The 12,295-nt window shown below is 44.4% G+C and overlaps 1 protein-coding gene across 3 annotated transcripts in view; it reads right to left on the minus strand.

Moving 5' to 3' along the window:
- The window catches only part of RASAL1 (RAS protein activator like 1), a 44,999-nt gene that overhangs the window by 20,335 nt on the left and 12,369 nt on the right, over window positions 1-12,295 (minus strand). For all 3 annotated transcript variants that reach the window (XM_020978047.2, XM_078154326.1, XM_020978048.2), the window contains exons 6-10: window positions 9,568-9,649; window positions 8,659-8,781; window positions 7,674-7,762; window positions 6,826-6,943; window positions 5,950-6,103 (exon numbers count right to left, since the gene is read on the minus strand). In XM_020978047.2, coding sequence (XP_020833706.1) covers window positions 5,950-6,103; window positions 6,826-6,943; window positions 7,674-7,762; window positions 8,659-8,781; window positions 9,568-9,649 — 566 coding nt within the window. The remainder of the gene's footprint in view (window positions 1-5,949; window positions 6,104-6,825; window positions 6,944-7,673; window positions 7,763-8,658; window positions 8,782-9,567; window positions 9,650-12,295) is intronic.

Genomic DNA, 12,295 nt, shown 5'->3' on the forward strand with positions numbered 1-12,295 from the left:
TGACTGTGGCCAAGGCCTTTCCCTTCTCTGGGCCTCAATTTCCTTATCTATAAAATGAAGGGGATGGACTAGATGATATCAAAGGTCCCTTTCAGTTTTAAGAGAAGTCTCCCTGCCTCAAGCCTTTCCTTCTTCCGGTCTATCTCTCATGTAGCCGCCAATGCGATATTCCTAAAGCATAGGTCCAACCATGTCACTCTCCTACTCAATAAATACTAGTAAATTATCTACTACTTCTAGGTTCAAAAACAAACTCCTCTGGTTGCCATTTCAAGTCTTTCACAACTAGGCCCCAACCTACCTTTCCAACTTCATTACACATTACTTATTTTGTGCTCCTAGTCAAATTAACCTTTACTGTTCCTTCTCTACCACATGCCACTCCCATCTCTGTATCTTTGCACGGGCCACACATGCCTGCAATACTATTTCCTTCCTCATCTCTTCATCTTAGCATCACCAGTCTTCCTTCAAGACTCAGCTCTAGCACTATCACCTCCATGAGGCCTTTGCTGATCCCCCTTCCAAAGATGCTAATGCCTTTCCTCCCCCAAATCACTTTGTATCTATTTTGTATATACCCACAAATAACTATGTTGTCTCCTTAATGGAATGTAAGCTTCTTGAGGGCAAGGCCTGTTTTATTTCACACTTTGTATCTGTTTTGTATATAGGTACAAATAAACATGTTGTCTCTCCCAGTGGAATATAAGTTCCTCAAGGGCAGGATCTGTTTCACTTCTCCCTCTACGTCTATTTTATATATATCCACAAAGGGACATGTCATCTCCCTCAATAGATGTAAGCTGCTTGAGGGCAGGACCTGTTTTACTTCTCCCTTTGTACCCCCAGTGCTTGGAATATAGTAAGGCACTTAGCCAATATTGGAGGGGTTGTAGAAGGATAGGCACACTAATACATTGTTGGTGGAGCTATGGAATGGTGCAACCATTTTGGAAAGCCATTTGGAATTATGCAAATAAAGTGACAGAAATGTCCATACCCTTTGAATCAGAGACTCCATTACTGGGCTTGTACCCCAAGGAAGCCATCAATAAGTAGAAAGTCTCCATATACTACAAAATATTTATAGCAGCACTTCATGTGATTGCAAAGAACTAGAAACAAAATAGATACCCATTAATTGGGGAGTGACTAAACAAATTGTGGTGCGTTAATGTAATGGAATATTACTGTGCTGAATGAAATGATGTATGTGGTGCCTACAAAGAAGCATGGAAAGATTTACATGAACTGATGCAATGAAGTCAGCAGAGCCAGCAATAGGATATACACAGTGACTACAATAATATAAATGGGAAGAACAATGACACATTAACAAATCAAAAGTAAATGTAACCAAATTATAAAGATCAAGTGGAACTAGAATGAAGAAGTATGAAAAGACAGCCCCAACCTACCCCTTCATGAAGGTGGGGTGGCCACAGATGGGGCCCATTGCACATGTTTTTGGACTTTTTCAAAGTATTGATCAGTTGTGTTTACTTTTTTCCCCTCCATAAAATATTTGTCATATGGGATAACTCTCTGGGAGGGAGAGGGATACATGGGATACTGTAGTGATGTAAGAATCAGGAAACAGCAATAAAAACTTATTTTAAAAAAAGATCAAGCAGAACCTGAATGAAGAGATATAAGAAGACATCCCTCAACTCAGCCCCTCAGGGAGGTGGGATATCCACAGGTATTACCCACTGCACATGTTTTCAGACTTTTCCAATGTATCAATCAATCACAGTGATTTTTTTCTCTATAAAAATACTATTCAATATATGAGATGGCTCTCTAGGAGGGGGAGGGGGAATAGATATTTGGGATAACTATGATGGTGTAAGAAACAGACAATATCAAAAACTTATTTCAAAATAAAATAAATGCTTCTTTCCTTCCTTATGGGTATCCCTCAATGCTCTGTCCTATTCCCTCTCATCTCCATATACTTCCTCTCTGGGTAATCTCATTAGCTCCCTCAGGTTCAGATGGCATCCAAAGTTATATTCGATGTCCCAAAAGTCTTGGTGCATTTTTAATCTATTAAATTTAGCATGGTGCCTGGCACATACTAGGAGCTTAATCACTAGTGACTATTAAGGCTTAAAACTGCACTGAAGCTTTTGGGATACCCTGTATATGCAGTCAGAATCTATCTGCTGAACACAGAGTCAATTACCTGCTGGACAGTTCCACATGGCTGTCCCCGTGCATCTCAAACTCCACATGCCCCAAACAGACTTCATCACCTCCCCTTTCTCTTTTCCCCAGCCAATCCTGTCCCCCAAGCCCTACTCCAAATATCTATATTGTTGTTAAGATAACTCCCTCTTCTCTGGAGATCCCAGGTTTACAACCTCAGGGTCACCCATGCTCCTTCTCTTGACTTTTTTTCACCCCTTATATCCAAGCATTTGCCAAGTCTTGATTCTATTTCCACATTTCTCAAATCTGCTCCCTTCTCGATCCTCATGAAGGCACTGCCTTGTTTAGACCTTCATCACTTCTTTCCTGGACTAGAGAAAGAGCACCTAATATATTTCCCTGCTTTCAGTATCTTGCCTTTCTGATCCATTCTTCTCACAACTCTCAAAATTAATATTCCGAAAACACAAGTATGACCATGTCATTTCCTTGCTTAGAAGACTTCAGTGGCTCCCTGTTACCTCTAGGATAAAGTAAATATGCCTCAAGTTGGCACTTAAAGCCTTCAAAAATCTGATTCTTCCCCCCACACACACAACTTCTGGGATAAGAACCCACTCTTTGAAAAAAACTGCTGGGAAAACTGGAAAAGAGTACAGCAGAAACGAGGCATAGACCCAAATCTCACACCATATACCAAAATAAAGTCAAAATGGGTTCAGGACTTAGATATAAAGGCTGATACCATAAGTAAACTGGGAGAACAAGGAATAGTTTACCTATCAGATCTATGGAGAACAGAAGAATTCATGACCAAACAGGAGATAGAGAACATTATGAAAAGCAAAATGGATAATTTTGATTACATTAAATTGAAAAGTTTTTGCACAAACAAAGCCAATGCAACTAAGATTAGAAGGAAGGTAGAAAACTAGGAAAGAATTTTTACAACCAGTCTCTCTGATAAAGGCCTCATTTCTAAAATATATAGAGAATTAAGACAAATTTATAAGAACACAAGCCATTCCCCAATTGATAAATGGTCAAAGGATATGAACAGACAGTTCTCAGATGAAGAAATTAAAGCCATCTATAGTGATATGAAAAAATGCTCTAAATTGCTATTGATTAGAGAAATGCAAATCAAAACAACTCTGAGGTACCACATCACACCTATCAGATTGGCCAACATGACAAAACAGGAAAATGATAAATGTTGGAGAAGATGTGGGAAAATTGGAACACTAATACATTGTTGGTGGAGTTGTGAAATGATCCAACCATTTTGGAGAACAATTTGGAACTATGCCCAAAGGGCTACAAAAATGTGCATACCCTTTGATCCAGCAATAGCACTTCTAGGGCTATATCCCAAAGAGATCAAACAAATGGGAAAAGGACCCACATGTACAAAAATATTCATAGCAGCTCTTTTTGTGGTGGCAAAGAATTGGAAATTGAGAGGATGCCCATCAATTGGGGAATGGCTGAGCAAGTTGTGGTATATGAATGTAATGGAATATTTTGATGCTATAAGAAATGATGAACAGGCTGACTTCAGAAAAACCTGGAAAGACTTATATGGTCTGATGCTGAGTGAAGTAAGCAGAACCAAGAGGACTTTGTACACAATAACAGCCACATTATGCAATAACTAAGATTGTTAAACTGAACCCTTCTCAGCATTATGAGGATCTAAGACATCTCCAGAGGCCTCAGGATGGAAAATGCTGTCCACATCCAAAGAAAGAACTATGGAAGTTGAATCGCTATCATTTTTTTCTCTTCTGTTGAGTTTTGTTTCCTCTTTCTGATGGTTCCTCTTATTGGTTTTAATTTTTACTTACAACTTCACTAATGTGAAAATATGCTTAATAGGAATGTATCAGATTGTGCGCATTGTGTGCCACCTTGGGGAGAGTGTGGGGGAGGAAGGAGGAGAAAAATTTTAAACTCAAAAGCATATGGAAGTGATTGTTGATAAATCAAAATAAATTAATAAAATTTTTTAAAAAATCTGGCTCCCCTGGACATCTCCAACTTTATTTCATATTACTCCTCCTTCATATACTCTATGTTCTCCCCAAAAATGGCCTCTTTGGCCTCTACATTCCACACCTTTGCACTGTCTGTTCTTCATGCTCTCCCTCCTCATTCCCACCTCTGGGCATCCCTATCTTCCTTCTGGGTTCAGATTGGGTGTCACCTGTTTAAAGATTTTCCTGAACCCTCTCATCCCAGTTGTTAGCGTTCCTTCCCAGTTCAAATCCTCTTGTATTTACTTCTGTGTACAAATGGAGCAATGGGTAGAGCACTGGCCCTGAGTTCAAATCTAGCTTCAGACACTTACTTGCTGTGTGACCCTAGGCAAGTCACTTAACTTCTGTTTGCCTCAGTTTCCTCAACAGTAAAATGAGGGAGTTGGACTCATTGGCCTCCTTTCTCACTCTAAATCTACAAGCCTATGTTGTACCCCTCCATAGAATGTAAGTTCCTTGAGGTCAGGGTCTGCTTCACCTTTGTCTTTGTATCTCCAGTGCCAGGCATCCTTTGTTTTTCAGCTGGTCCTGTAATTAGCACCTTCTCTGCCACTTGTAATCACAGAGAGCTGCCTGGGGAGCATGGAAGGGGAGTTATTTGCTCAGAATCACCCCCCCCTTCTTTCTTCTTTCCTCTCCCTCTCTCTCTCTCTCTCTCTCTCTCTCTCTCTCTCTCTCTCTCTCTCTCTCTCTCTCTCTCTCCCTCTCTGTATATGTATACATACACATACACACACACACACACACACACACACACACACACACACACACAACAGAGGTAGGACTCAAACACAGTCCTGCCAGCTCTCTGGCTACTGTGACATGATGCCTAGCATCTAACAGGTATTTAAAAACATCTGTGGAATTGGATCAAGGGAATCTCTTGCTACTTATTTATCCTGGGTGTCAAATCAGTAATTTATCCTATCTATATCTTGTTTGTACAGAGTTGTTTGCATATTGTCTTTCCCATTAGACTGTGAGCTCCTTGAGGTCAGGGACTTTCTTTTGCCTTTCTTTGTATCCCCAGTGCTTAGCACAGTGCCTGGCACATAGTAGGCATATAATAAATGCTTATTGACTGGCTGAGTAATTAGCCATTCCTGTTCCATCCTTTTCTTATCTACAAATGAATCTTCTTGGTGGATTCAACAGAAGGAAGAAAAAATCTTGGTCTTCTGTCATCATCATCACATCGTAACCCCCCTGAGTGGAATCCCTGTCTTTGGGAGCCTCTTCTTTCCTCTGGTATGGCTAAGATGACAGATAGATAGATAGATAGATAGATAGATAGATAGATAGATAGATAGATAGATAGATAGATAGATAGATAGATGATAGATAGATGATGGATGGATAGACAGATGGACAGATGGATGTATAAAAGCCATCATCTGAAATATTCCTAGCAGAATCGCAGGTCTAGGCTGTAATGGATCCCCATAGATCACCCAGTCCAACCCTTTCATCTCACCCATGACATTATTGTGGCCCAGGGAACTTACTTACCAAAGGCCCACACAGTGAGTACACAGCAAAGTACCCTTTGTACTTTGAACAGCGAATTCAGGTCCTCTGACTCCAAGCCCATTGTCCCTCCCATTACACCAGGGCTACCTCTAAGGGTTAGGTAGGCAGGCAATCACTCCCTCGGAGGCTTTTAGGAAGGGAGGGAATCTTTTTAATACAGACTGACTCTGTCTGGGAAGTGAGAAGTCCTTTGTGTGGTAAACAGGCTGGAGGGGTCACTTACTGGTCCGGGACACTTCTCGAAGATTGAGGTAGTCCAGGAGGGGAACAGCCAGACCCCGACCCAGGAATATTTTCACCAGTTGGGTTGCAGTGTCCTGCCGGCTCTCCCCAGAGCTCACTTCATCCAGCAAGGCCAAAGGCGTCATGGCGTCGTCCTAGGACACATACCATGAGGAAGGAAGGGGCAATTCCACAGTTTCTCCTTGAATTCCCAACCTCCCCAGGTACCCTACCAAGAGCCCACTCACCCATCCTCTATGGGATGAGAATGTGGCCTCCTCAGATAGTCAAAGTGGGTAGGAACTGAAGGTGGGAAGGGGGATGAGACAGAAAAGGAAACAGTTTATCTACCATCCCCATCATCACTGACATTTGTACAGCACTAAGGGTTAAAATGCATTGTCTCCTTGGTACCTCAACAAACTTGTGAGATGGGTACTCTATGGGGCACTCTGATTTCACTGGTTAGGGAACTCCCAGGTGAGGAAATTCTCTCTACCAGTGCTGGTCTTACAGAGTTGCCTAGGGCACTGATAAGTCAATGACTTGGCCAGAGTCACAATGACTGTACATCATATTAGGACTCTTTCCCTCACTTGCAGATTAGCTCTCTGTCTACTTCGTCTTTCAAGACAGCAGCCACAGGTCTTATTATATCCATTTTGCAGATATTGAAACTGAGGCTGCAAAAGGTTAAATAATTTGCCCAGGGTCACATAGCTAGTAAGCATCAGAAATGAGATTTGAACTCAGGTCTTCCAGACTCCAAGACCAGATCTCTATCCATTATCCCAGACAGCCTAGGCAATCCTCCAGCTATTAATATGCATAACTTCCAAAGGGGAAGCCAATACTTGACCTTGAGAGAGGAACCTACCTGGGCCGGAGACAGAACAGATTCTACCAGCAACTCAATCAGGGGTTGGTAATACACAGAAGGCAAGATGCGTTCCTCAGCCAGGCGCACCTTGAGCCGCAGGGCTCCCAGCTTACCCCTGGAACGAAGCACCAGAACGTGTAAGCTGGTGTGGGCACACACATCCACCAGCAAGAGGATGTCTCCACACCGGTACTCATGTTTGAAGTGGGAGGGGAAGGCATAGGTGTATCTCAGCCACAGCTTTTCTGGCATAGGATGAGGAGCTAGACAACAGAAGGGGCATCCCCATTACCCACCACCTAAAATCTCTCCTCCAAGTACCATAGAGTCATAAAATCACAGATCTAGTGTTAGATGGGTCCTCAGAAGCCATCTAGTCTAACCTCCTCATTTTACAGAGGGAGAAACTGAGTCCCACAGAAGGAAAGTGACTTGCCCAGGATCACACAGCATGAGTGCAAGTCCAAGTCCAAATGCTTCAGCTACTATACCTTGGAGCTTTTCTAACACACACACACAGGTACAACGGACATGCCCAAGCCCGTTCTCTTAGCTGGCACAGTCTCACCTAGTTCAATAATGGGCCCAAGTCTTCCAACAATCCAGAATTCAGTCACCACCACCAACCACCACTACTGCCACTACTATCACTACCACTCTTAGTCAAAGCATGAGGCACCAACCACTGAACTTTTTGGCAAGACCTAAGACATAGGGTTGAGTCCCACGCCAATGAAGAGGTCTAAATTCCTTGTCCCTGGGATGAGAGGGAAGACTAGGAAAGGGGTTCCAAAGACCTCAACCAAGGCTCTACAAGAGCCCCTCTTTCTCAAGCCTTCATTTACCCAGCATCGTCTTCAGCACTGGCAAAGGGGAGCAGACGGAACCAGCCACTGGGGGGACACTGGAGCAGGACATCAGGAGGAAACTCCACCTGGAATTAAATATCAACTCTTCTGTTTGCCATTTAGAGCAGGGGGAGAGCCAGGAGCGTACTTAGAACACAGGATGCCATGATACAGTAGAACAAGCACAGGACCTGCGGTCAGAGGATCTGGGTTCAAATCCTGTCTAATCCTTATTGCTTGCATTACCTTGGGCAAATTACTCTGTGTCTGCCTGGGTCTGTTTCTTCATCTGTAAAATAGGGGTGGAGGGAGTGCAGCTTGCATATGAACAAAATATGTATAGCTGCTCTTTTTTGTGGCAACAAACTGGAAGCTAAGGGGGGTGCCCATCAATTGAGGAATGATTGAACAAATGATGGTATATAATGATAAAATAATATAAAATCAAATTATTAATATAATTGATAATATACAATAATATATAGCACTTCAAGATTTGCAAAGCACTGTACCTATGTCATCTCCTACTGTGCTAAAAGAAATAATGAAGGAGATAGTTTCAGGCTCCATGGCTTCTATCCCTTTCAGCTCCAAGTTGGTGCAACTATGACCCATAACTTCAACCAACCTGCCTATAAGTTTTAGAGGGATGTCTAGGGCTGAAAGAGATAATTGACTTCCCTGGCCACACAGTTATTTAATAGTGCCAGAGTGGGTAGCATTTAATCTACCACCTCATGCTGTCTCCTTCTAATCAAGGTCTATAAGACTTGCCATTCAAATCCTGTTTCCCCCTGTTTCTGCCCACCCTCTTACCCCTGATTCAGTTACAAACAGTGCTCACCTCACTCTCCCTCCAGGCCTCCCAGCCCCACTCTCCCCATTCTCTGCCTATAACCCTTCCAGTCCCATGGCTCTACACCCTGGGATTGGGGAGGGGGCAAATGATGTACAGCTTAGCTTGATTCTGGTGGTGACTCACCATTCCCAGGAAATCATTCTTGCCCACCATGTCCCAGTCCCACACCTCCACTCGGAGCGGGCCCTCCTCGCCATGAAGCTCTAGCACCTCATTCCAGTGGGGGAACCGCGTCTTCTTGATGATCTGTGAGAAGGGCATCAGGGCCAGCTGAGAGAGAGAGGGGAGCCTGCCCTCCCCACCTGAGAAACGCTTCCATTCCCTCCCAATAAAAGATAACAGCCCAGTTCCTAGCATTACCCCCATTCTGACCCCAAGACTGATCCAGGCACACCTCCCCACACATAAGCAGCACAGTGTCTGAAAGGAGACGTGCTTCCGTATAGCAACACGGTTGAATCCCCAGGGAATCGTCACCATCATCATCATCAGTATAATGCTTTAAGGTTTCCAAAGTGTTTTACATGTGTGATCTCATTTGGTCTTCATAACAACTCTATGAGACAGGTGTTATCATCATTCCCATTTGACAGAAACTGAGGCTGACAAAGGGGAAGTGATTTGCCTACAGTCACATAGCTAGTAAGTGTCCAAGGTAGCATTTGAACTCAGCATTTCCTGACTCCAGGGCCAATGCTCTAACCGCTATGCAACCTAGCTGCCAATAATAGGAAACAGGAAGAGAAGAAGGGAGTGAGTAGGTGGGAATGAAAAGTAGCATCTCAGCTTATATCCCAGGCAGGCATTTTTTTCTACAAAGGCTCTCCCTAGCCCCTTAAACATTTAGATCCATCCCCCAAGATGATTCCAGAACACCATATCCAAGAAATTGTCCAATTCCACTGTTCCTGACTCAGGTCCCATCATTAACAGCCCCAGACTCATAGTTTAGGCATCATTTCTCCCCAGTTTAACCCCAGGACCAATATATCCCTTGCCACCCTCCCAGGGCTCCATCTGGACCCATCTCACCACCGTCTCAAGGCTCTGGCTGCCCCAGAATACGCGGGCAAAAGGGTCTGAGGTGCCGGAGACGTCTCGGGGAGCCAGGTCTCTGAAGACAGAAAAGGAAGGGAATAACACCACATGTCTGTACTTGAAGGTTTACGAAGCACATTTGCATGCCCAACATGCAAGATGAGTGCTTTAAGGATCATTTCCCCTGTTTTCAGATGAGTAAACTGAGGCACAGAAAAGCAAAGCAACTTGCCCATGGTCATACATCTAGCAAATGGCAGTGCTAGAATTCAAACACAGTCCCCTAAATCCAAATGCAGTGTTCTTTGTATCATACCATGCTAGCTCCTGATTCTAGGATTCGAAGGGGTTGTGGTTTGCATTGAGAATACAGTGTTAAAAGGGTTAAATATAGAGTCAGTAGACCTGGTTTCAAATCATACTTACTATCTCTGCCCCTTACCTGTGTGGCCTTAGATAAGTCACTTCACACCTCTCTGAGCCTGTTTTCTTACCTACAAAATGCGGGAGCTGTAGTAGATGACCCCTAAGGCTTGTTCCAGTTCTAAATCTATAACACTATTTTGACCTTAGAAGTAATTCAGTCCAACTCCTTTCACCTTACAGTCAAGGAAACTGAGGTTCAGAGAGGTTTTACGTTCTGGAAACTCTGAGGTGCAGAAGGTGGATTGCTAAGGCAAAGAAGCTCAGATGCACCCTCTCCAACTCTTTGCCATCCTTGTTATACCCTCTGAGCCTTGCTTCTTTGCCTTCTGCTCCCCAGAGCCAGGCAGGTCCTACAGCTCAGTCCCTTAGGATCCTACAGGGTCCCTCCCCCTCTCTCCCTGAGTCGCTTGTAGGGTATGTTTCTGTCATTCAAGGACACACCATCTCTCCTTGGGATGCTCTTCCCCAACCACCTTCTCCCCAAAGGAGAATAACACAGAAGCAAAGAGACATGGAAAAGAAAGAGAGAAATGAGACTGTGGAGCCTGGGGAGCTGTCCCCTAAAAGGAAGGCTCATAAGATCTGGGAGCTGGAAAGTGAGGCTCTGAGAGGATCTGCCCAACATCATGATGTGTTTAGGTAGCAAACCTGAAGCTATAATAATCATCTAGTTGAAACTCCTCATTATACAAATATGGAAATAGAGAAGCCCACAGAAAGGAAATAACCGGCCCTGAATCACACAGGTACGAAGTGTCAGAGTAGGATTCAAACCGAGGCTTTCTTTTGTCTCTCTCTCTCGAGGCCAACTGTCACCTCCTCCCCCATGCAAGGCACAACGGGTGTGGGTAGGTCACACTCTCTTGGAGACAGAGACCCCAGGCTAGCTTCTTCCCACTCCCTGCTATCACCACTAGCACCCCAGACCCTCCTCTCCCATCCCTCCAACTGATCCATTGGCCCCCTCCTTGGTTTCCTAGGAGCCGAGTCTGGTTGCTAAGATACAATGGTCCCTTTTCTGAGTGCTAGGATCCCACACAGCCTCTGTTTGGAGGTAGAGGGCAAGAAAACCAGAGAGTACAAAGCTTGGAATCCCCTTTCCAATCCACTCCCTAACTCGGAGTGGGCATCTCAGGAGCACCATCTCTTCTGCCTAGATTTCCCCCAAACATCATAACATTCTCTGTTCTAAGACTCCTGCCAGCGCTGACATTCCCTGTTCTAAGGTCCCTGCCAGCTCTGACATTTTATGTTCTAAGGCCCCTCCTAGCCTGACATTCTCTGTTCTAAGGCCCCTCCCAGCTCTGACATTCTATATTCTCAGCACCCAGCTCCATATTCATCTCCCTTCTCCATCCTCAAGGGCCTTTCTACATGAAAACTATCAGTCTTATGCCTTATGTTCAAATGATTTCAAAGCCACATTCGGTGCTAGGTCAAGTCCCCTCCCCCCACCCCACCCCATACAAAGTATGGGGTGGGGTGGGGAATGAAGGAGACACAGGAAAGGAAGAGCTTTGACCCTGAGCTCCCACAGAAAGCCAAGGGCTGAGTCAGGAACTCAATGAATTGTGTTCCTAAGGAACATAAGGAAATTCTGCCGGGCAGAGCACAAAAAGAGGGAAGGGATGTTAGAAGTTATTCAGCCTAGCTTCTTTCATCTTATAGTCAAGGAAAATGAGGCTCTGAGAGGATCTGCCCAACATCATGATGTGTTTAGGTAGCAAACCTGAAGCTGTAATAAACAATAATAGTAACTGGCACGTACACAGCACCTTAAGGCTTACAAAGCACTGTACGTACGCTATTTCGTTTGCATCTTAAAACAACTCTGTGAGATAGGTGTTATTATTAGCCCCATTTCACAGAAGAGGACATTGAGGCTGAGTAATGAAGTGCTTGCCTAGAATCTTACAGTTAGCAGCTGCAGTGGGGCTTGGATTTGAACTCAGATCTTTCTGACTCCAAGTCCAGTACTCTTATCCACTGTGACACCTAGCTAGAAGTAGAGGGGGTGGGGGTGAGTGAGTTCTTGTGGGAGTGAAAATGGGTGGGGATGTGACTAAGCGTTTATGAGGAAATATGGGAAGGAGGTGGCATCCTTCATTAACGCAGATATTCTCTGCACTCGCTGCAGCTGAAGGCGCCCTGGCAGGTGTGTTTCCAGGAATAGAGATGGTCTGCACTGAGTCATTCACAACCCTGGATGCGTGGCTGGAGGCCACAGAACGGAGAGGAATGGACCAGACTGCACGGGCATGGACTCTCAGAGCTCAGACCTTCCAAGATCCGTGGC

This window comes from Phascolarctos cinereus, unplaced genomic scaffold, assembly GCF_003287225.1.
Source record: "Phascolarctos cinereus isolate Bilbo 61053 unplaced genomic scaffold, phaCin_HiC Scaffold_4;HRSCAF=312, whole genome shotgun sequence".
Classification (NCBI taxonomy): Eukaryota; Metazoa; Chordata; class Mammalia; order Diprotodontia; family Phascolarctidae; genus Phascolarctos; species Phascolarctos cinereus.